General features: G+C 42.7%; 2 protein-coding genes across 6 annotated transcripts in view; one reads left to right on the plus strand and one right to left on the minus strand.

Moving 5' to 3' along the window:
• Nucleotides 1–432: 432 nt before the first annotated feature.
• On the minus strand, nucleotides 433–15,922 carry STRADB (STE20 related adaptor beta). 2 transcript variants are annotated; one of them, XM_028751028.2, is made up of 12 exons: nucleotides 15,606–15,920; nucleotides 12,670–12,726; nucleotides 10,775–10,855; nucleotides 9,208–9,310; nucleotides 7,645–7,766; nucleotides 7,193–7,301; nucleotides 5,995–6,118; nucleotides 5,451–5,622; nucleotides 4,094–4,198; nucleotides 3,302–3,528; nucleotides 2,639–2,681; nucleotides 433–1,754 (listed from the first exon to the last, which is right to left on the minus strand). In XM_028751028.2, the coding sequence occupies exons 2-12, from the start codon at nucleotides 12,679–12,681 to the stop codon at nucleotides 1,605–1,607; spliced, it is 1,248 nt and encodes a 415-aa protein (XP_028606861.2). In that variant the 5' UTR covers nucleotides 12,682–12,726; nucleotides 15,606–15,920; the 3' UTR covers nucleotides 433–1,604. The 2 variants fall into 2 exon arrangements, with proteins under 2 accessions (XP_028606861.2, XP_028606880.2); XM_028751047.2 differs by lacking the exons at nucleotides 7,193–7,301; nucleotides 7,645–7,766 and having other exon boundaries at nucleotides 15,606–15,922.
• Nucleotides 15,923–16,136: 214 nt separating this feature from the next.
• TRAK2 (trafficking kinesin protein 2) overlaps nucleotides 16,137–25,455 on the plus strand; it is a 41,420-nt gene continuing 32,101 nt past the window's right edge. For 2 of the 4 annotated variants that reach the window (XM_028750984.2, XM_028751009.2), the window contains exon 1: nucleotides 16,137–16,311. The gene's annotated coding sequence lies outside the window, so the exon portion shown is untranslated. Of the gene's footprint in view, nucleotides 16,312–18,257; nucleotides 18,352–25,455 lie in introns of those variants that run through there. The other 2 variants (XM_028751017.2, XM_028750994.2) reach the window with 2 other exon arrangements.

A 25,455-nucleotide genomic window follows, 5' to 3' on the forward strand; every position in this document is an offset into this window, starting at 1 on the left:
TGCTTGATGAAATGTGCTTAGCTGATTGCTGGAAAAGACCTGAAAAACGATAGATTTGCCTTTATGATGTTCAACTTTTAATAATTGAAACTTTTTTCAAAAAAAGACAACCCATAACGTCTACTGCAACTCCCTACTACACACAGTATGATGCTGTCAAAGATGCCTAACCTAATCCTTTAAATTTGATATTTGGTCTCAAAAGTAGTTTTAGCTGACTTATAAGTATGAAGTAAAAATACCACCAGAAGAAGCATGACTGAAGAGTTTTCTTGAAATAAGTACATTTTATTCCAGTTACATTTGTCAGAGTTGAGATGGCAAGAGATCGCGAACACATAAAAATTACTTCAGTAGTTTCCTATTTAAAAGAACAATTGTGATGCCAATAGCATCACATCTGATATAACTTTGTGAGGTTACACTTTTAAAAAAAAATTAAGCTAACTTCTATTTTACATGATCAAATAAAATGTGCATTAATAAAATATAGTTGTAAATATCTCAGTATTAAAAACCCTGTCCCCAAAATTATATGCTGTACAAAAAGCAAGAATTTTGGTTAAGGTCATGTTCAGTCAGTCATTCACAGTACTAGAGCAACAAGAATAGAAAGTGGTCTCTTTCTTGTCAGTCTGGCCTTTATATTGCTGCTTCTTGTTTGTAATTGGGAAATCTTTCCTGTCTCAATGAAAGGCACAACAAAGAGGACAAAATGCAAGGCATAAGTCCCATCTCATTTAAGCATCTTTTGCTTCCTAGAATAGTGTTTGCAGCAGTATACCTCCAACAGTCATGTATTGCCATAGTATTAAAGCCATGCTTCCATTCAGTGGGTCTTCTGTATGCCGCATAGATTCCTTTTCCTCACTGGTGCAACAGTATTCAACTTGAGATGTCGCCTTTTTAAAGGCTAGTGAGATGTGAGCCCAAGGCAGTGCCATTCCAATTAGAGCTGCGGGTCTATTAAGCAATCTCTTTATAAATAATATAATCAAGTAGTTTCAAATTCCTGTTTTACTGCTGTTATGCAGATTATTCTCCCTTGATTAGGTTTTGTTGAAAAGATACCTTGCATTAAAGATCACAGCTGTCTCCAGGCCTCAGTAATGGCTACCCCAACAACTGTTGGAGGGTAGGTGGCATGCAAAGCTCACAATGGGTTGCACACCGTTTTTTAAAAGTAGGAATAGGCATTACTTTAAAGAAGTTTATATATGTGATGAACAGTACACACACACACACACACACACACAGCTGAGAGAAGGGAAACAGTATTTTAGATTAACACTTCTGAGGCAGTAAAGGCATAGATTATCAGATGTGCCATACCAGGCTAAAATATGCACCATTGCAATTTAAGAATGGAAGGGAGATGCTTGAGAAAGTGTAGGCATTTATGGTAATTCAAGAAGTGAGGGTTACTGCATTCTGTAGTACCACTTTGGAAGAATTTTCCTCATATAAAGTATTGGCACAAAAATGTTAACATTTTCAAGTATATAACTAATATTTGTATTTTGAGCATGAAAAGGAAAAAGCAGCGACAAAAATCACATTATTTTTTTCCTAGAGAGAGATATCAGAGGTATGGTTTAGTATCTTTAGAATTCCCAGTACACCTCTCTCTCATTTGGCAAAATGCATCCAGTCTTACAGATGGCTGCTGAACACGCTGTTGGCACCTGTGGCTGGACATGTTGGACGGCAGGAGGCAGCAGTGAAAGTAAAGAACCTTTCGTTTGTTCTTTTACCTGAAATGGGAGAACACAGTGATTTGGAATAGTGAACTTGAGGACGCGGGTGGCGCTGTGGTTAAACCACAGAGCCTAGGACTTGCCGATCAGAAGGTTGGCGGTTCGAATCCCCGCGACGGGGTGAGCTCCCATTGCTCGGTCCCAGCTCCTGCCAACCGAGCAGTTCCAAAGAACGTTAAATTGCAAGTAGATAAATAGCTACCGCTCCGGCAGGAAGGTAAAACGACGTTTCCGTGCGCTGCTCTGGTTTCACCAGAAGTGGCTTAGTCATGCTGGCCACATGACACGGAAGCTGTATGCCAGCTCCCTCGGCCAATAAAGCGAGATGAGCGCCACAACTCCAGAGTCGGTCACGACTGGACCTAATGGTCAGGGGTCCCCTTTACCCTTTTCCCACAAATATGCCAAAGCCATTGTGAATTTATTTGGATAAGCTCATTAACTTGCAACAGGCACAGAATTCAGATTCTAAAGCTCTGGTTTACTTTCTCAAAGCATGCAACTATCAGTAACCAGGCTCAATGAATTAGTGACACTAGAAAGGGGTGGAGAACATTTGAGGGCCAGAGGTTTCTTGCTCATTTGTAGCACATGCAGCCAGATATTCCCCATCGCTGATGAGAACACTGTCTACCACGTAGTACAAGAAGCAATTGTATTGTGTTCCTTCTGCAAGCATATTGTGCACAAATCCCACTTGGGTTAGTTCTCCAAATTGCAATCAAACCGCTCCAGATACATTGCCTTCCAGCTATAGGCACCACAGTTTCAGCCATGTTCAGCTATGAGCAGCTTGTGTACCCAGTTCACGAATGTTTTCTCGATCAAAGCCTTGGTCTTTAGCTGCAATTCACACATCTAATAATTTGTAACAAGCTCACCTGCTTGAAAAAAGCATGTGACAGGAGACCTCTTGCTGATGGCCTAGATCCCAGGAAGAAAAACAGAACTTAGATATTTTAAGCTTTGCCAATGGAGTTAGCTAGTACTGTAATACCTTCCCCTTCTCTTGTTGCCTATTACAGGTTCAGTCCATAGAAATAAAAATCAAGCATAGGCATTCCATTTTAAGTAAGCTCCCCACTTGTTAAAATTGCTCATTTTCAAAATAACATAAACCCTGCAAAAAGTGTAGCTTCCAGCTCCTCATATGTGAATATTTTAAAATTGGGACTATCAACTGACTGTAGAATTTAATCAATTAACTGCCTCTTGAACTGATTAAATATATAGCTACACTTATGTTAGAAAAGGTCATTTTGTCATTTTTCCAAAATAGCTTTTAAAATGCAAGGAAAGTGTGACCATATTGCCCACTTACCAATCAACTAAAAGTTTTAGGTGCATCCACACCAAAAATTACATACCCACTTGCACTGTGAGTGAACAAAATATACGTTTATGACATGCATCTATATGAAATATACAGAGGGAAGTTGTTGATAACTTCAAGCTCATGTATAAAACAAGGTTTTCAAGTAGTTAGAAAGCTCTTTGAACCCCATACAAATATAACTGCAGCAACTAAATTCTAACAGCCTTACCTTTTCTCTGGGTCCTGTTGCAAACAGAGTTCTATCAAGTTATGGAAAGCTGGGGAGAAAGTTTTTGGTGGAGTCTGCAATCTCTCACTTGTCATTGTGTGTGTCATACTTTCACCAATTCCAGAGTCAATCCCTGATCGAGAATTTTTTATCCTGGAATCACCACGCGGAAAAGTATTTATAGCCCAAGGACAGTAAGAGGGACCTTTCAGCTTCTGCAGCAGCATCTGGAAGAAAATGTCCATTGACTGTCTTAGCCCTACCTGTACACCTCAAATGTACACCTGTTTAATTTTTGGGTCAGTAGGGGTACTTTCAGTGTAAATATTTCGGGGGGGGGGGCATGATTCTAAAATGTGCACCTTTTATCAAAGCTGTTCACTGCCACTCCCCTATCTCATGTTGCTTCTGCATCCAATCAATTATCTATATTATAGTGTCACAAAGCTACACAGCCAGCTAAGAGCGAACAATCCAATCAGAGTGAGGGTGATGCTTCTTAGACTGGACAGTCAGGGAACATGTAACAAACCTGGCACAAACACTATTCAAAACAATGCTTCCTGAATAGGTAAACATTTCTGAACCACTTTGCAACATTTTTTTAAAAATAGAGCACCAGAAAGGATGCATTTTGATGTTTGCAAATGTGCTGAAACGCATACATTTTAGAAATATCACAACAGAGGAAGTCTTATTGCATTAGGTAGCTAGGTGTTCGAGATCCTCAAAATTGTCACCTCTTTTCGTGACATTGTTATCGATCAGAAGTTGAAGAGTTTTGTGCCTTACCTGCGTCCGAGGTATATCCTGAAAAGGTACATGCCCATTAGCTAGTTCACATGCTGTAATGCCCACACTATAGATGTCAGACTTCACATTATAGCCATACATATCCTATGGAAGAAGAGATTGCATTGATAACTGCTGAATACCAATGTGCCAGGAATTGAAATAAACATGCATATTCAACTATAAAAAGTTGGGTTTTTTTCTTTGAAAAAAGATACCCTATAAATCTAAATAAAAATAAGCCTGTTGCTACATTCAAGCCCTGAAGCACACAATGTTATGCCCTTCGAGTATAGTACTGGTTTTAACACAACTGCACTATTTTTTCTTCACAAAAATGGTATTTGCTGCATTTAACAAGTTCATAATACAACCTTTAGCTTCCTTTCAAATGGCTTCATGTGCAAAATGGAATATCAACACCATAAAATACAGCTATGGTCTTCAGTGCCGTTTTATACTGAAAATCGGTACCAAGGTTAATCATATTTACACTGAAATACCTGAAACCTGCAAGAAGCTAGAAATTAATTTATGTGCCAGTTGTGCCAGGCTGCACTTCATAGGTTTATCACAAAGTCAGAACCCACTTGATGTGGTTTAAACTGGGAGAAAGGGTTGTACTTTATATAGGTGTGTGTAAATTATTCATCTGGGTCACTCAAACAAGATCCGTTAAGAACTTGGTAATATTTAACTTGGTAATAGAAGTACATGTCATGCCAAACCAGATATAGCTGTATGCTTAGACCTAAGTTTCTAATTTCCCATTCATCATTATATAATCCTTGATATTCTACTAAGGCCTGATCATTTCATTATAAATGTTCTTTAAAATCTCAAATAATAACTATAGAAGTAGACAGAAATCAGACCTCCAGCTTAATGGTTCTAGTTCACTCCAGCGTTCCTCCCAATAATGTGAGGAATGGAGAGGGATGAAAATATTTACAAAAATTTAGGAGTTAGAATAATTGTTACAGCTCCTACAAGGAAGATATGGTTGATTAAGAGGTAGCAATCCATCATGTATGGATGTGCGAAACCATTCCACTTAATTTCAGTAATAATCAGCAAGAATAATTTCATATTTCAACATAAATTATAGGGCTACAACAATTTAGAGGCATGCATTTCACATTATCCATAACTTTTCAAATAATGTATTTAATTATAGTGTTATATAGAACACTGAGATGTCAAATGTTAATAATAAAAAGGAGGACATTCAGTAATTAAGATTAGCTTTTATAATGCACAATTAGAATTCTTTATAGACATTTCTGAGATGCAATCCGTGCCAATACGTATTTTCTGCACGACTGCTCAGCCACAGTGAACTGCATCATATACTGACCTGCCTCAGTAGTTCAGGACTCAGCCAGGGAAGCATTGATGCACTGAACTGGGGGAAGTCATACACAGCTTTTAACCGTTTCCCACTGCTCACTAGGCTGCAAAGATGGTTTAATCCAGAAAGATACACCAGGCCATCCCCTGAAATCAGTATATGGCTAGCTTTAATACTTCTGAAAGACATAACAAGTGATGGTTTAGTTAGATTAAGAGAAAAACAAGATTCTAACATATTATACAGGATTGTTCATATGAAGTCATTACACTACATCGCATAAGAAAGTGAGTGTATCATGCATAATGGAGATGTACATTGTGTTTTGTGTTGCTCTTGACTGCAATGTAGGAATACTGTAATGCCAGCTCTCACTGAATGATGGTGCATGAAGATATGGTCACCACAGAGCAAAGAGTGCCTTGTGCCAACTCAACTGTTTCAAAAATCTCAAGTCACCCAAATAGAACAGAGATAGGGACTCTGGTCTTCCCATTTACCCTTGGTCCCAATCGCCTGTCAGTTTCTTAAAAACCTCTCTACACATTACCTGTGAATGTAGCCATGCTGGTGCATGTAGTTTAACCCGCTGATTGCTCCAAACAGGATATTTCCTATCAACACTTCACTCATGCCTTCAGGAAAGTAAGTCCTCAGTAGATGGCTGGCTGAACCTAGAAAAGGTGCATGTAACTTGCTAGCAAGTCAAAACATTATTTATGCAATGAAAGCAGAGTTGACATTTCCTGTCGTAATTCAGAAAGGTGTAACACATAAATCTGACCCCCCTGCTACATAGTGTACAACTATGTAGGTTCAAAGAACAATTTGCATATTATGAAGGATATTGGAAATGCTCTTTTTGTATTGATCAGTAAAAATATTGCCGCACAAGAATTTGCCTGTGGACTCAAGAGCAGGCCTGAATGATACAGCTTTTTTCAAAACAGTCAATTTCTCTCTTTCCTCTTTATTGAGGTAGTCCAACTGCTTAAATGAGGCAGGCATTAAAGGAAGAAGCTGCCTCATGTGTAGAGAACTGAATCTGGCCAATGGGCCAGATCCTTAATTCCATCGCCCTGTGGTGCTGTCAAAGTTCAAAGGGGCTTATGGTAACCACTGATAAGTCTGTTTACAGGCACAGTTTGGCCTACAGACAAGGCACTTTCAGAAAAACAACTGTGAGCTCACATTAAGCTCCCATATGCTACAAAGGAAAAATGTCCTTGCCTACCCTACTCCTGACATCACATATGCTTTGGAAGAAATGGCCTTGTGGGCCAAGTTGGAAACCATACTGGGCCTAATAAGAACTGCAAGGCAGGAGGTTTCCCACGACTGGTCTATCCCATCCTTGACTTACATCTTGTCAACATGCAAAAGGTACAGGCTTTAAAAATATTAAGCAATATATACGTACTTTTCAATAAACGAGCAAGCTGCTCTTAAGTTTGATAGCTCAAATGCATGGTATGTAAACTAAACACAGTTGCATCCAAAACCGCAACTGCATGAGCAGAATAGATTCCCACTGTCACAACAGAAATTTCCCATTCTCTCCTGCTTCCTGGAGCACCTCATGTACCCTCAAAATCTGCTTCAGAGGGTTGGAAGATCCTCTGGAGTGGATTTGGGGGGTGGGGTGGGCTGCAGGGATGAAGAGACGAAATGAGAGTGGACACAATCCTTAATGAGCCCGTACAGAGATAATTCAATTAATTTGTAGCTTTCCTCAACAGAATACTTACAGTAGGCCATGAAAGGAGAAATAACCCAAAGCCAGCTTCCAGCAGTGAACACTGCCCAAAGAGTCATGATATTGGGGTGTCGAAAGGAATGGGATAAAACCACCTCATTCTAGATGAAAGAATACATGTTTTAATTCTTTAAAAGGGCAATGGAACATTCCACAAACCCTTAGCCACAGCGTACTGCCACTCTGAAGACAATCCCTGAATCAGAAATGAATAGATTTTTGGATTGTTGCACAATGCCAGAGGTACAATTTGAGAAAGCTGTCCCTGCATCTAATCACAAGTTTTCTGGAATTATTAGCATATCTAGAAGTACTTTTCTTTTTAATAACCTGGCAACTTCAAAGGGTCTTCATTTTTAAACACTTTGTATAAAGTTTAAGTATCACAGCTCCTTTTACATGTCAACTTCATAAATATTTAAAATGTTAAAACATCTATTTTACTTGTAAAGCTTTCAAGTGTTCTTCAGAACATCTTTCCAGATCTGTAATCCTTACAGCCACCAGTGTTCCTGTAGGGATGTGACGCGCGAGGTAGATTGAAGTTAAGTTGCTGCATCCCCTTCCTATTAGCAAAACAGAAGTTGATCACTTTAACAACTTTGCAATGTTTCTTAGTTACTGCTTTATCATTTAGCATTCGTGCAATCCCAATATTCAATGCAAATACCGACAGATTATGAAGAAAAAGCTGTTTCTGAGACTGCACATAAGGAAACAGCTAATCTGAGCAACCAAAAAGGACACTGCTGCAAGTGTGGCTTTGACTTAGCTCAACTATCACAGGGTTTTGGAATAGATTCTATGTCTGGGAGCTAATTTATCAGAATCAAAGGATCAGCTACCAAGTGCCATCAAACCATTTTTACAAGGTCAAGCTGAGTGCTAAATGACAAAGATTGATATCTTCAAAAGGATAGCAATACACTTTAGCTTGCATACAGGAAAGCACAGCAATGGACAGTGTATACACAACATGTGAAACACATTTAGGCAGTGATTAAAAGAAAGTGTTGGCAGAAGAGCAAACTGGGGATTGAATAAGAAAAATAAATCAAATCAATTTGAAAATAGGCTTCTGCCTCACGGTGCCACAAGTGGTACCCTCCCATCAGTCCCAGAGTAACCATTGGCAGCAACTAACATTGGGCTGGCCATTAAAATGCAAAGGCAAAACGCAAAAGTGTTGCGCTGCTTCAAAATGAGAACATTCCCATGAACCTTCCCACATGGCAATGAATAGATTTTCATCAGAGGACAATGCAAACTTGCACTTTCCTCAGGTAAAAAGAAGGGGCTAGAGGCATTCCCTGGCTAAGAGACAAAGAGAGAACAGAGTAGCAGCATCTTTGGAAGACGAAGTCATCACTTACACCACTGCAGTTACTCTGTTTCAAAAGGGCATTGATGCCTGATATTTTAATCACAAAGAAAACAAGCAGTCAGATGGAGCTAGATGAACAAAACAAGCAAATATTAAGATCAATTAAAAATGTTGTATGACTCAAATGTATTGGCCAAACATTGGCAAAACACTGGATTTTCACACCAGGGAAAAATACTGTCCAGTTTTCTAAATACAGTGGTGCCCCGCAAGACGAATGCCTCGCAAGACGAAAAACCCGCTAGACGAAAGGGTTTTTTGTTTTTTGAGGTGCTTCGCAAGACGAATTTCCCTATGGGCTTGCTTCGCAAGACGAAACGTCTTGCGAGTTCTTGCGGGTTTGTTTCCTTTTTCTTAAAGCCGCTAAGCCGTTAATAGCCGCTAAGCCGCTAATAGCCGCTAATAGCCGTGCTTCGCAAGACGAAAAAACCGCAAGACGAAGAGACTCGCGGAACGGATTAATTTCGTCTTGCGAGGCACCACTGTATCTCTCAACCAGACAAGGTAGGAAGATAAGGTACTTGTAAATCACCCTATAAGCCTTTTTTCAGCTGAAAAATGGAGTAAAACGCTTTTATAAAAATAGGAAATAGAGTATTTCAGATTACAAACTAGTTAGTTACCTATTTCCACCTGGATATCATAATGGGATACATCCGAGGACCATGATATTTCTTCATCTCCTCTTTGAGCCGATTGTCCCCAATATAAAGCAGGTTCATCTGTCTGAATAGAAAAAAAGTTGTACACACACACACACACACACACTTTTATTGTATAAAATTGCAGTGAACAGTGTAACTTCGTATTAATCTTGCAGATCTGCCAGCCTATACATCTTCCAGAAGCACGACAAAGTCTTTTTCTATTGCCATTGCTTTTGGTGTCAGAGGGTGAATTAGTTACTATAAATGTCATAAAGGAGACTTCATCCCACACAGCATATGAGAAATAAGAGTAAGAAAATTAAATACTGCATTTCCCAGTATATCAGACAGTAAAAACCACATACCATGTTTTTCAATTGTATTTCCACTTCTATTATATTCAGGAACTGTGCCAAGGTTGTGCTGCTTGACTTAGTGTCCATCAAGCATTACAGTGTTACTTATGTGCTGCTACTTGCAAATGCAGCCAAATTAATATATTTTATTTTTAAAATGTATTAATTGCTTTTCTCAGAAACATATCCAAAGTAGTGTACGGGGGAAACCAGATAGCCCAGTTGGTAGAGCATGAGATTCTTAATCTCAGGGTTGTGAGTTTGAGCCCCAGGTTGGGTGAAAGAGTCCTGCATTGCAGGGCGTTAGACTAGATGAGCCGTGGTCCCTTCCAGCTCTACAACCCTATGATTCTAACTCATGGAACAGCAGCACTATAAAACCAAAGCAGAGAAATTAACTGGTTCCACAATCCAAATTATGTGCTCTTGCTAAGGTCCACCAGAAATTCTCAGCTGTGGAAGGGAAAATTTCTCATGTTGCATGCAGAAAGCTCTGCTTGGCCTAGCTAGCAATGGGAGCCCCGTGAGGGATTCTGAATCACAGTAATGTGGCTCTCCTTAATTCAGATATATCTATAATGGATATGCCTCTCCATGTAAAGGAAAAGGATAAAGGGACCCCTGACCATTAGGTTCAGTCGTGACCGACTCTAGGGTGGCGGCGCTAATCTCGCTTTCCTGGCCAAGGGAGCCGGCGTACAGTTTCCGGGTCATGTGGCCAGCATGACTAAGCCGCTTCTGGCGAACCAGAGCAGCGCACGGAAACGCCATTTACCTTCCCGCCGGAGCGGTACCTATTTATCTACTTGCACTTTGACGTGCTTTTGAACTGCTAGGTTGGCAGGAGCAGGGACTGAACAACGGGAGCTCACCCCATCGCGGGGATTCGAACCACCAACCTTCTAATCAGCAAGTCCTAGGCTCTGTGCTTTAACCCACAGCGCCACCTGCGTCCCGCCTCTCCATGTAATTGTCTCAAGAACACTCTGAGGAACTGGCTCTTATTTCTTATTGTCGGGCTGATGACTATTCTCTGCTGAGAACAGAGGTACCAAGTGTTTCCATTTGGAAACATACCAAAGACAGCAGAAAATAAGTGGAACGAGCTCTGCTTCAAAAATGCAGACATAATTATACTAGGACTAACACTAGGGAAACAAGTCAAGTTAATATACATTTTCTCTTACCAAGTCTTGAGTGCTGCTGCCTTCTGATTGCTTTTCTGCTCCAATGGATTCAATTCGTGTCCGTAGAATACAGGAACAGTCCTTGAAAAGCATAACAGTCAATAAGTATTGCCTCTATTATATTTTAACAGCTTTGTTACCAGGTGACCTACAATGATGGGCAGCTGGAACCTCACAAAAAAACCTACCCCAGACTATCCAGAATCTCTGGACAATTAACACCATTTTGAAAAATCATTTGGAGAAAGTATGCTTTCTCCAAATAATGTACAGTCGTACCTCGGCTCCCGAATGCCTTGGGAATTCAATGTTCCGGCTGCTGAATGATCGAAAATCGGAAGTGAGTGTTCTGATTTTCAAATGTTCTTTTGGAAGCCAAACGTCCAACGGGGGTTCTGATTGGCTGCAGGAGCTTACTGCAGCCAATCAAAAGCCATGATTTGGAAGTCGAATGTTTCGGAAGTCGAACGAACTTCCAGAACGGATTCTGTTCGACTTCCGAGGTACAACTGTATTGCAGTCTTCGGCTCTTCTTTGAACAATGGTCCACATAGGCTATGTATACACCATGTGTACACCATGTATACACCAAAGTGTGTGTGGGTCACTCAGATCCAATTTTTCCACGGGCACTTATGTGCATCTTTGTCCACATGAGTGCTTTCAACTGAATGCTATCTCGGTGTTTCCCATGCACACACTGTGTTGTTGTCCCCTCCCCTCAATTAGTACTTCCCCACCTTCCCTGAGTCCCAGAAACCTGAGGTCCACTATAGGCATGTGCAGAGGCTCTGGTTTACCTGTGTACACAGCCAATTTTTTATTTTTATGATACAAGTTTTTCCAATACAGTAGTCCACACTTGCACAAAACAACAAGTTAAAAAGAATTAAAAGGACATGGGTGTTAAGACTGGTCCTAACAGCAGCCAACCAAGAAGAACCTTGCCAATGGAAGTAGGGTATGTGGCAATAGATGGTACCCAGAAAAGCCCCACATTAAAAACCCCCAAAACAACCCACACAATGAACTTCAGTATATCCAGTTGAGCAACATGATTTTATGTTGGATCTTTTCATTACTACATTATCTGCAGCTCAGCAAAGTTCAGATTAAAGGGGGGGTGCAGGCTGCCAGTTGAATGAGAACATTATATGATGAGAAAAACAGGCACACCTGGGATGCTTCAAACCCTTGTTGAACTGGGAATTGTATACAATCACAGAATAGAGATCTCCCTATAGGTCTTCAGTATTGAATGAAGCCTGGCAGCTGAGTGCTTTTGAGCCAAAACTTGGGCCACTATATTTAGGCGCAGATATAAAAGCAGACATTGAATCCATAGTAGCCCTGTGGAACGCCCTCCCAGCAGATGTCAAAGCAATAAACAACTATTTTACTTTTAAAAGTCATCTGAAGGCAGCCCTCTTTAGGGAAGTTTTTAATGTTTGATGCTGTACTGTTTTTAATATTCAGTTGGAAGCCGCCCAGAGTGGCTGGGGAAACCCAGCCAGATGGGCGGGGTATAAATAATAAATTATTATTATTATTATTATTATTATTATTATTATTATTATTATTATTATTGCCCATTCTTAAAACCCAAAGAATATTCCATATAAAAGTGAAGCAGGCCTGAGTTGTGCCCTCTATGGACAACACTTGAAGAACTCACATTTCCCATTCTCACTTTGTAGTTCTCAAAATTAGCATGTTTAGTGAAATGTAAAGGAACCAAAGGTAGCAATGGGAAAGTTATTTTGGTGCTGTTTTCTTTTTTGTTTGTTTGTTAAAGCACACAAACCAGATGGTATACCTGCAACATGCTACAAACATTGTGATATGTTATTGAAGAGTCCAAACAAAATGGAAGTCAAAATAAATTATGTGCTTACCAAACAAGACATGGAACTGCCTTAGTTCATGGAAAATGTCATGCAAACCCATTTACCCTGAAAAAGAATATCAAAATAAAGTTGACATTCAGCCCAAACAGTAACCAAACAAAGATGTCATTCTTCTTCCCTTTGACCATGTATGCAGCCTTGAGCACACTGAAGGTCTGGACTATAAACGATGTATGAATGAAACTCTCAGAAGGTTCCTCCCATAGTCAGCTTTACATATGGCTGGTCAGGTTAGAATTAAATATTCTTGGCTGCCACCAGTAGTGGAGGTGATATGTCTCTGAACACCACTTACTGGAAAACACAAGTGAGGAGACTGCTATTGCACTTAAGCCGTGTTTTGGGGCTTCCCATGGGGTTCTGGCTGACCATAGAATTGTACAGTCGGAAGGGACCCCAAGGGTCATCTAGCCCAACCCCCTGCAATGCAGGAATGAAGAAGAAGAAGAAGAGTTTGGATTTGATATCCCGCCTTTCACTCCCTTTAAGGAGTCTCAAAGCGGCTAACATTCTCCTTTCCCTTCCTCCCCACAACAAACACTCTGTGAGGTGAGTGGGGCTGAGAGACTTCAAAGAAGTGTGACGGGCCCAAGGTCACCCAGCAGCTGCATGTGGAGGAGCGGAGACGCGAACCCGGTTCCCCAGATTACGAGACTACCGCTCTTAACCACTACACACTGGCTCTCAACTAAAGCACTGTGGGAACAGGACGCCACATTGGTTTGATCCAGCAAGGCTTTACTTATGTACCTAAAAACCTCTAAGCAGTTTACATGGGGGGGGGGGGGAACGACCCAACACGTTTAAAATACTGATAAAAAATCAAATGCTTGTTAAATACTGAAATAATATTTATGGAACTGGCTTGGGCCCTCCAAATAATTACCGTATTTTTTGCACCATAACACTCACTTTTTTCCTCCTAAAAAGTAAGGGGAAATGTCTGTGCGTGTTATGGAGGGAATGCCTACGGGTGGCATGCCTATGGATTTTCCTCCTCTAAAAACTATGTGCGTGTTATGGTTGGGTGCGTGTTATAGAGCAAAAAATACGGTATTTACCTAGCAATTTCCATGCTGCAAAGAAGAAAGAGCTGCTACAAGTCCTGCTTATATGCACTGTGCAGGCTTAAAGTCTAACTTAAATAGACTAACTTAAACGTACAGGCTTGAATGCAGCTAACTTTCCAAGCAGCATGCACAAAATCTGGCTGCATATGGGATATAGAAACATTATGTGCCCCGTTGAAATGCTAATGATAATTTACTCCAGAGAGATTGACGTTAGGCTGATCTGGAATAAGTCAGTAAATTCCCTCCTTTGTAGCCTTGTGCATACAGTTGCCACCTGTCCTATATACAGGATTGTCCTGTTCTGATACAGTTTTGTCCCCACTCTCTCTCTCTCTCCCCCAGGCTAGGAATCCTCTCGGATACATGTGTCTGAAATGGTGTGTGAAAGGTGATGCATTTAAGCTCTGGGTAGCCAAACACAGACAGATTTACAAACTCACTCTGTGTAACAAATTCCTGAGGGGCCATCCTGTTGGGCTGCAACAGATTGCAATGGATTACTTTGTGTGTGTTTTTCTTTCATTTCTATTTATGATTTTCAATTTTATACATGTCAATAATTTCACAACCAGTATAACATTTCAAAACTCGACTTCCTTCCCCCTCTTTCTGCATGTTCTTATAAAACTGCAGGTTATTAAAATAATCCTGCCCATGTCTTTATCTGTTTACAGTTTGTAAATACTCAATAAACCATTTCCATTCTTTTATAAAAAGTTTGTCTTGATTTCTTATTTTTCCGGTAAGTTTCACAATTTCTGCATATTCCATAGGTTTTTGTATCCATTCTTCTTTCACTGGGACTTCTTTTTCCATTTTGGGGCAAGTAACATTCTTGCTTGTAATGAATTAATTTGAAGTCACTTTAGCACCAGGTTATTATTATTATTATTATTATTGGGAATTGCCCTCCCCCTCAACTGCCCCTCCCCATATTTTGCCAAAGCAAAGAAGGCAGCTCCTCCGCAGTCCTACCTTCCCATCCTTCCTGGATTTGAGTTTCTACTGAAATGAGGCTGCATTTTAATGTTGTATTTTAATCTTGTTTTTAAGTTGTATTTTAATCCATTGTTTTTATACCTGGTGTTAGCCGCCCTGAGTCTTGGCTGGAGAGGGCGGGGTATAAATTATTGTTATTATTAATAAAGATCTGGACAGAAGTATGGAATGGATGCAATTAAATGAAGCGATGCGATGAAAAACAAAACAGCTGAAAGAGTACAATATATGGACAAATCTGCACTCCATAGAAAAAAAAGTATCTGTTTTCTGACATGAATGAGGATCACAGAGCCAGAGACAAAACGTGGAGGATAAAATCGCGATATGGAATTATGAAAAACTTTGATGATGATGATGAGAGGCAGGACTATGATGTTGAAAGCGCTTTGGAATTCAGACCGTGGGAAGCCAAAACAAAAAATTATTACAATTTGGAAGATTATTGGACTTTTTTATTTTAGTTTTTAAAAATTTTATTGGATTTGATATGTTAATTGGATGTTCTTATTGGAAAATTAATAAATGCTTTAAAATATTAGTAGTAGTAGTAGTAGTAGTAGTAGTATTTAACCCCGCCACCCTCACGATATGGCCTTCATCCACCGCCAAAAAAGTGTTGCAAAAAGTTCAGGGTCAGTGGAAGTGTTAGGTTTGCATGAGCAAGGATCTATTTTCTCCCCGCCGCGGAGAGAGAGAGAGAGGCGACAACGCGGGACAACCCGCGCCTCCCCGTTGCAACACAAAAATAACCACATAATCGAAACGATAACAATAACCGCCCCTCTATTTTTTGCAACCGAACCGGACCTGGTAGCTACTACGGCGCCGCGCACGCGCGCGCTTCTTTACCTGGAAGCCAGCCCCGCCGGGCCCAGCGGGCCTTACTCCTGAGGAGACCCAAACTTGTCCTGACCGGGGGGGGGGTCGGTCCTTCCCCGCTGGCCTCGCCTCCCTCCGCCCGCGCCCACCTCACACCGTCTGTCAGGCTCGGGCCGCCGCCCCCCGAGGGAGCCCAGAAACAGAGGCTGCCGCCCGTCGCCAAAGAGGCCGCGGACAGCGCAGCGTTTCTCCTCAGACAAACCGGGGGAGGAAAAATCACCTCAGCCCCTCGCCCGCCTCCCTCGGCCAGCCTGAGGCGACACGAACTGTAGGCCCCGCCCCCTCCGTGAACGCGGCCTGCGAGTGAACTCAGGGTTGCCGCCCGCCCGCCGCGGGACTACCAGTCCCGAAGTGCACCGCGGCAGCATTTCTCCTCAGGCGGAGGAAGGTTTCGAAGCGGGGAGAGATAGGAACGCCCCCTTTCTCCACCGTTGCATGACGGGAAACGTAGTTTTTTAGGCGGCCGGGGGAAGCCGCCGCCGCCGCCGCTGAGGCCGAGCGGTGCTTTCTGCCTCCATCTTGTGACCGAGTTTGTGGCCGCCTCCCGCTCCTCCCCCCCCCCCCCCCGCACGTTGCTCCACTTGGGCGCCGGCGCTCCGAAAGAGGGAGCTGAGGAGGCGGCTGCACAATTGTCGCCGGAGCGAGGGGGCTGGAAAGGAGCCCAAGCCTGGAGCTGGTAAGGGGGCAAGTGGGGGGAAATAGACTGCATGGCAAGCGGTGCATTCGCCCCCTCATCCTTGGTCCCCCCGGCCATCTCCCTTCTTCCTCCTCTTAAGCCTCCATTTCTCCCAAGTCAGCCCTTCCTTCCTTCCTTCCTTCTTCCTTCCTACAGCCGGACGTTGTGCATGTTTACTCCGAAGTAAGTGCTAGGAACCCAGTGGGGATATTACCCCGGGGGAGCGGGAGCATCTTACCCCGCCTCGCTCCTCCTTTCTCCTCCCCAGTGTTGTCAGCCCTGCTGTGCCTCCTCCCTCCCTCCCTCCTTTCTTTCTCTCTCTTTTTCTGTCTTTCTCTCCTCCATCCTTCCTTTCTCCTCCCCATCTTTGGTCTCTCACCTGAAACTTCCTTCCCTTAAACAGACCCTTCTCGCTTACTTCTTTTCTCCCCCCCCCCTCTCCTTCCCACTGAGAAATACAGTGGTACCTCGGGTTACATACACTTCATGTTACATACACTTCAGGTTACAGACTCCACTAACCCAGAAATAGTACCTCGGGTTAAGAACTTTGCTTCAGGATGAGAACAGAAATTGTGCTCTGGCGGCACGGCAGCGGCAGGAGGCCCCATTAGCTAAAGTGGTGCTTCAGGTTAAGAACAATTTCAGGTTAAGTACGGAAGAATGGACCTCCGGAACGAATTAAGTACTTAACCCAAGGCACCACTGTATCCAGAATTTGCCCTAAAGGAAAAGAGACTTGGGAAGGGGGGGAAGGTAATGCAGCAGATGCCCTTTCTTGGAGGGCTGTGGTGCCCAAACACCAAGCACAGAGCAGCATCTGTTGGTGTTTATTGCCCTCCCCTAAGTATAGGAGTATAAGGGACGTGGGTGGCGCTGTGGGTTAAACCACAGAGCCTACGACTAGCCGATCAGAAGGTCGGCGGTTCGAATCCCCGCGACAGGGTGAGCTCCCGTTGCTTAGTCCCTGCTCCTGCCAACCTAGCAGTTCGAAAGCACGTCAAAGTGCAAGTAGATAAATAGGTACCACTCCGGCGGGAAGGTAAACTGCGTTTTCGTGTGCTGCTCTGGTTCGCCAGAAGCGGCTTAGTCATGCTGGCCACATGACCCAGAAGCTGTATGCCGACTCCCTTGGCCAATAAAGCGAGATGAGCGCCGCAACCCCAGAGTTGGTCATGACTGGACCTAATGGTCAGGGGTCCCTTTATCTTAAGTATAGGAGTCCGCCTAGTCAGTCATTGGCTATTTATTTCTTGTTCATTGCATTTATATCCTGCCTTTTGACCCCAGGAGCTCAAGGCGGCATGCATGGGTCTCCGTTTTCTCGTTTAATCCCTGCAACAACCTTGTGATGTAGGTTAAGCTGAGAGGCAGTGATTGGCCCAAGGTCAACTAGTGAGTTTCATGGTCAAGTCAGGATTCAAATTGTAGCTTCCCAGTCTCAGGTCCTAGGCCATCCACACTTAACCACTACTCCATGCTGACTATTAGTCAGCTCCCCACTTTTTTTCTCTCCTTCCTGCTTCCTTCCAGAATGGAAATAATAGTCTCTTTCTCCTTTCTGGATGACCAGTGGAATCTGTTGTCAAGCCCCTCTCTCTCTCTCTCTCTCTCTCTCTCTCTCTCTCTCTCTGTGTGTGTGTGTGTGTGTGTCATTGAGAGCAGCTTGGGTATATAAGGCTATTTTAGCTCCTTTTGGATAACTATATTACAGTTGCCTTTGTTTAAAATGCTAGAGGCTTTTGCATTGCATATAATGTACAAATGCATCACAAGCCTTTGTTTTTGTAACAGGAATATAAAAGCAGGGCTTCTGAAAATACATAAAGGGGCTGTTTTGTTTTATTATTGTTATTTGTTTCAGTTTTATAATCTTCAGTGCTCCCCCCCCCTAGAAAAATAGGTGTCAGTACTCATCATGAAGTTGTTACAGTAATTGCCACACTTTTAAAAAACCCAAAAAAGAGGTGCAGGTACTACATACCCTTGAGTACCCCCTGGGGGAAGCACTGATCACCTTGTTAACATAACTGACGCTGGGTGAGTTTTGAAGCCCTGCATCTCTCTTCTGTATACATCCTCCAGCAATACAGTAGTCCTGTCAAAGTTTGACCTCCGTGATTTATGTCTGAAGCTATTTAAAAGGCAAACAAGTATTAGTCAGAGGCTAATATACTGTGACAGTGCTGTGTCTGTGTGTATGTCTTTTGAGTTCCAAATTCTAAATTTGCTTCCCTGCACAACCTAGTCTTAGCACTCACTGTGCTTTAATTATTAAGTTTAATTGTTTTAAAATCAATAACAAATACATGTGGCATCATGCTTTACCTCATTGGTGCCATCACAGGGAAGAATTGTGCTCCTAATACTTGAAATATTTATTGTTTTTTCTGAGATAAAAAAGAAAACAAGGGGATCAAAATGCCTATCAACACCCTCATCTAAATGCTGTAAGGAATGATGAAACATGGGTCTTCATGTCTCTCCTTCAAACATCCATCGTAATACACATGGCTGCTGCGAAGGAATATATAATTTGTAAATTATGATAAAGATTCAGGTGCCTCCTCTTTTGTAAGCAGCCGAATGTACCAGTGGCAAATACACCCATAATTAAGTAATTTTGAGGGTTTCTAATCATATTGGCTGCAATAAGATAATTTACTGATGGGTTTTTCGCTGGGCCCTATATATTTGAATAAAATACTTGCCCATGGAAAGATGAAATTGGTTGTTAATTGCTTACCATGAATATGCAGATAACCCCTGCTTTGATCTTTCCTGCTGGTGAGCCGGAGCAGCAATCCATGATCCATTGCATCTGAAATGTGGGGTAATTGTTTATTTCATTCAACAAACCACAGTTAGTAAGCCAGAAATAGACCTTGGCTTCAGATTGTGGTTTGTTGGTGCAAAACATACTATAATCCCTGTTACAGATGCAACACTTAGCCAAGGATTGTGATTTGTGGCTGCCACTCGTAGGGGATGCAGAATCTAAATGGGAGTGATGTGGGTATTTATGGTAAACCATGGTTTACCATGATGGGGGAATGCAGCCATTGCTTGAAACAGTAGATATAAAGTTATTTAAAGCTGATTGCAATGTAACAGCAGTAATGATCAATCTTTCTGCAGTGGGGGTGCTTGATGTTTTTTGGGTCAAGGGATGTATCGACCAATGTATCTACTGAGAATCACATGGTATAGTAGCTGTGGCCAAGCTGTAAAAGTGACTGTGGCCGAGGTGGAAACTTAATGCTTTTTGTTTTTTAGTACCAAAAAATTACATGGAAACTTACAGCTGACTATTTTGTATATAGTTCATGGCATCATACATATTCCTAATGAGATAACTGTCTGTTTTCTAGCTCAAGGTGATAATAGCAGATGGCATAGCTAGCAGGAGAAAGTTTCTCATAATTTGGAAAAAAAACCAACCCTGCAATTATTGCATATATTTAAACGAATTCCACCAGATCCGGTTCCATTAAGCCCCCATATTCATTCCGCTCTGCCCATACATTATTCCTTAATCAATTAAGCCTCCATAGTAATTCCTCTCCCATCCATTTTACCTGCTTGCATTAAGCTGCCCGTTTATTTTACAGTGTCATTTGCACAGTTAAGGGAGAATAAGAAGCACAGTAGTCAAGATGCTACTAAAGTATAAATAATATATAGCAGAGGCCATAATTATAGTAGATTCTGAAGGGTGTGCTTATGGAAATGTGTCAGTTACTGCCCAGTCAGGTGAATGTTGATGTTATAGGTGCACATAGGATTTAGCCAGTTTAATATTTCTTCAGAGAATCCTCCCCCCCCCCCAAAAAAAAACACCTCCATTACTGTATTTAAGAAACAGCATTATCATGTTGCATGTACCCCTGGGTGGCATCAGTCTCAGCTGGAGGCAAAAGAATGAAAACAAGCAGGCTGTGTAAAGTTAGTGTTATTGCTGCAAGCTTATTAAATGTTGAAGAGCTCTTTATATGATTGAGATGTACTGTTTGAACAGAAAGTTTATGGTTACAAGTAGAAATATATCCAGATTACTGTATTTGTCATGTTTCAAAGTATGACAGATATAAAGTTGATCGTAAGAGATGTTTGAAAGTCTTTTAAAAGAGACTTACTTGGAAAGCCTAATAGAGTGTTTGGAATTATATACTAGATGTGCTTATTTGGTGCATAATTTATTGAACGCCTTCCTTTTCTAAGAATTATTTTGGTGCTGTTTGAATAGTTCTGATAAGTTGCACCAGTGATCTTTGCCAATACACCCAGTGCACGAGAAACAACAATGTTCAAGTTCTTCCGTCATAAAAGCATGGGGCAGTTGGGGAAGGTTCCATGTATGTCCCCCTGAGCTCCACAGAGGAAGGATGGAATGAAACTTCAATAAACCATGTATAAATAAACTTCAATAAACTACATAATATTACCTAGGGCAGAGACACGGGTGGCGCTGTGGGTTAAACCAGTGTTTCCCAAACGTTTTTGGGCAACGGCACACCTGTTTACCGGAAAAAAATCTCGCGGCACACCACCATTAAAGCCCCGCCCCGTGACGTCAGCGCGCAGCGTCACGCCGGGAGGGACGCACAAAAGTGAAAGTTTTTTCCCTTCCCCTTGCCGGGGTGGGAGGAGGCAGCAGAGCGAGGGACTGAGGGACGGCGGCAGCTGAGGCGGCGGCGATAGCGGGCGGAGGAGGAGCCGTCGCCGGGAGTTGCTGCTGCTGCTGTTGCTGCTGCTGCCCGGACATGCCGGCCTCCTCCTCCTCCGCTGTCTCGCAAGCAACCCACCCTCCCCCCGCTTCCCCAGACCGTCTCCCCCCCCCACCGCCGTGTCCCCTACCTGTGCTGCAGCCCCACTAGCCCCAGCGTGATCACATGGGGCACGTCCAGCTCCGTGGGCCACAGGCCGGAGGCGATGCACCCGAACACGCCGCACTCCTCCCGAATCCCCAGCTCCTCGAATTCCATGGTGCCCGAGCGAACACGTGTTGTTGTCAGCGCAGCTGCTTCTGTTATTGCCGCTGCTGCCTCCTGCCGCCGCCGCCGCCTGGGTTTGAGGGGGGGGGCGGAGGAGGAGGAGAAGGAGGCGGCGGCCTCAGAGGCGCGAGTTCCTCTCCGCGCCCACCCCTTGCGCCCGCCTCATTTACATGCATACATTACGAAGGGGCGAAATTCCCCGCCTCGGGGCTGCTCCGCGTGGTGGAGTTGGTTTCCCCACCCCAGAGGAGCAGAGCAAGAGAGGTCGCCTTCGGGGCGGGGGGGGCTACTTTGTATCTGCCTTTGGACACAAGTTAGCTCCCGCTCGCTCTTTCTCTCTCCCCACAAGTTAACTTTGTTTCCCTCTCTCTTTCTCTCTGCGCGCGCGCGCTTCTGAGAGCGAGTTTTGCCCAGTGGCTCCGAGAGTGTAAACGGCTGGCTGAAGTGCTGAGGAGACCGCGAAGGGCGGAGGGAGCTGGGCTTCGCGCGCGACGGAAGGGGTTATTCCCCCCCCCCTTATGGAAACGGGGTTTGAGGGAATAAGGGGTAGGGAGGAGACTTCGGTTTTTGCGCGACTGAGCAGGGGAAGGGGGCGTCGGCGGGCGCTCGCCTCAGATTGGAGAAACGCTACCAAAGGGTTGTGAGCGGGGGGGTGTGTTAAAAACATCCCTCCCTCCGTGGGTGGAGGAAAGGGGGCTGGGAGGCAGGATGTGGCCCCGGCGGAGAGTTTTAGGTGGCCCAACCCCTTCCCTTTCCCAATGAGGTGGAAGCATTGGCGGGTTTCTGCAACCGCGCCCCGCCCCCTTCCGCCGTCCGTGCCCCCCCCCCTCCCTTCGTACGCAGCCCCAAAAGTGCCTCCGGACTCCGAACGCGCTTCTTTTTCGGGTCGCTTCCCTCTCGCGCGCTGCTCACTTGGTTTTGTTCTCTCCTAGGCGCCCGACTCGCCCGCCTCCCTCCCACGGCACACCAGCCGGTGTCTCACGGCACACTAGTGTGCCGCGGAACACCGGTTGGGAAACACTGGGTTAAACCACAGAGCCTAGGACTTTCCAATCAGAAGGTCAGCGTTTCGAATCCCCGGGCGGGCTGAGCTCCCATTACTCGGTCCCAGCTCCTGCCAGCCTACCAGTTCAAAAGCACCTCAAAGTGCAAGTAGATAAATAGGTACCGCTCCAGCAGGAAGGTAAACAGCGTTTCTGTGCGCTGCTCTGGTTCACCAGAAGCGGCTTAGTCATGCTGGCCACATGACCCAGAAGCTGTACGCCGGCTCTCTCGGCCAATAAAGCAACATGAGTGTCGCAACCCCAGAGTCGGTCACGACTGGACCTAATGGTCAGAGGTTTCTTTACCTTTTACTCTCTTTCCTTGCCAGTGCATTACTCTGTTATCATTAGGTCTTCACTAGGCTATAGGTACATTTTGATATGTAAAAAAATAAATAAATCTAGTGTTGCACTTCTTTATCTGGCAAATAAACTGTTCAGATAGTAATGGCATACAATTTTCTTGACAGTTTAGAATTGGAACGTTTGCTGTTTGACTGCTATTTGAAGAGTTGGACTTTGGCAAAGAGTAAAAATAGCTTAGCACAATAGAGAGAGCCTGCAAATAGCCATGGTGTTTGATAAGCAGCAGGTATTTCCTGTGATAAATGTTGCCTAAATATTTGTCAGCATTATGTGCTTCAATGTGTTTGGCTTATGTACTAACAGCATTGTCCTATGCAGTGCTCAGAAATAAGCCACACTGTTCTCATGTAAGTGTTTATTCCCATGTAAGCTAATTTAAGATTGCAGTTTAAATGTTATTTTATGAAGGTTTGGCCCTCACCTCAGTCTTGACACTGATCATAAGTGCAGGTTGGCAGTGAAGGATATATGAGCAGATATTCCAATCAATTAGTTCCCTAAAATAAGTGAAAAGTGGTTTTAAACAGAAGCATTGTGGCTAAGGACTCCTAGTTGAACTTACTGTATGACTTCCTCAAGGCATTTTGCCAAAGTAGTTCACCTTTGCTACCGTAGGTTTAATGAAGCACTGATGCATTATTCAGAAGATACTGGCGCTCTTTGCTGTGCTAAGCTTCCGAAATTTGTCTTGTATCATTTGTACTTAGAGAGCTGAATGAGGGAAATCCAAAGCTGTTGTGTGCAGGAGATGTCATTGCTAATGTGCATTTCTACTGCATCATAGGAGGCTTTTTTAAACATATGTCCAAAGTTTAGTTTATAAAAACTATTTATGTCTACATCAGTTTGCTGATTTGTCCCCCCACTCCCTCTGCCTTTCTAGCTCTGTAAAAATACTAATAATAGATCATTTGGCAGTATTCCGAAGCTGGAACTGAAGGATGAATTGTACCTGCCATTTTTGTATAATATCCCATAACATTGCTGAGAGAAGTCTCATAAGCAACATCCACAGGTCAAGAATGTCTGCAAATTCTCCTCCTTGTTGAACAACCAATATAAAAATAGACTTCACTGAGCTATTTGTGTTCAGTTTACTACTTCAGTATGCTTGATTGTATAAAGTTTTCCCCAGACGAAACTGCTTCAGGGTGTATTTAAATACTCTACCATGAAAAAAACTGTCCATACCAAGAGTTCAGCCTGTGATGAATTGGTCCAAAATGTCATTAATTGATACAGAATCAATCCTTTGCATGATTTTGATATATTGTTGATACATACATATTGGGGGGGGGTTAAGATTTTGTTGAGGAGTTTCTGCAGTATAACTTACTGAGTTATCAGAATAAACAGCATCAATAGCTTTCTGTTTCCTAATTTCCTGAATTGTAATATTGACCTCTATAAGTTAAAAAAAATTGTAAAGAATTGAAATATTCAGAATTAATCACTGGAAGACATCATACATATGAAGTGTATTGGCAGCTTTTCAGCAGGATTACAGTAATAAGGCCAGAGGCAGGCCAGAATTCATCACAACAGCTGTCTGAAAGTAGGATTGCCAGAGAACCAGACAGTACTGGGTAGAAAATAGCATTGACTTTCTGTGCCCTCTAACCTCTTAGTTAGAGGAAGAAAGAGAACAACATGGAATTATGTTTAACACTTTTTCCTTTTTGTGTTTTACTGGTCTAATAATCCACATATTTAAATTTTCCAATATTCTGACATTTCAAGAGAGTTTTACTGTCCTTTCATAATATATTTTATTATGTGCCTACAAAGTTTACTTGGCTAAATGTTTTTCTTGGATTCAAATGGATTTTATCATGCAGTTTCTCTATTCTGCTGTGCTTATTGTTCTCTCCCTCTAATATTTTCTCCTCTCTATACATGTCCACCACCTTACCTCTTCTTTTCAGGAATCTAATAAAGTAGGGGTTGGTTTAGAAAAGGCCACGTAAAAATAAGTTAGTCCTTTAAGGTACCAGTGGTATAATTTGTTTACTCCTGCAGACTAAAATAACTTCCTCTGGAATCATTATCTTGCTATCACGCTAACAATATGAGCCTACCTTGAATATACAAAATTATACATTTCTAAAATATCCCTTGGAATTAAGTAATTTTAAAAATTGTGATTTTGTACTTGCAGATTATGCTTGGATTGGCAATATGTATAATATTGGTAAATGTATATTTAGTGATAGTAGTTACAGATAAATAACACAGCTAATATTTACTTAGTGATGGCAGTGGTTGGCTGCTAAATATAAATATGCAATGTGACTGGATTGTTTAGTGATATTTTAAAGATGCTGAGAGTCCAGTATAGATTTTGAATTATCGCAACATCTTTAAATTGAAAGCAAGCAAATCGAATAGATACCTTTCAGATAGCGGGGAAATGAGGTTAATCGGTGATTAGAGATTTAATAGCTGTTATTATCCACACAAAGAACTTCTCTTTATGATTTCAGGATGCTAACATTTATAACATGACGCATACAGAACCAGAATTGCCAGCTTGTGAAGGTGATTAGGGGGGACGATATCATATGCATGATGTCGCACACATGTGACGTTGGGAGGGGCCAGGGGTGGAGCCAAACATAGCAGCAGCTTGGCTTTGATGGTTGGTGGCCCCTCCTCCTGCTGCGGAGGGGAAGGAGCAGCAGGAGGAGAAGAAAAGGAACTGGCCATTGAAGCCATGCTGCACTTGGTTCCATGCTTTTCCT

Source organism: Podarcis muralis, chromosome 1 (assembly GCF_964188315.1).
Source record: "Podarcis muralis chromosome 1, rPodMur119.hap1.1, whole genome shotgun sequence".
Classification (NCBI taxonomy): Eukaryota; Metazoa; Chordata; class Lepidosauria; order Squamata; family Lacertidae; genus Podarcis; species Podarcis muralis.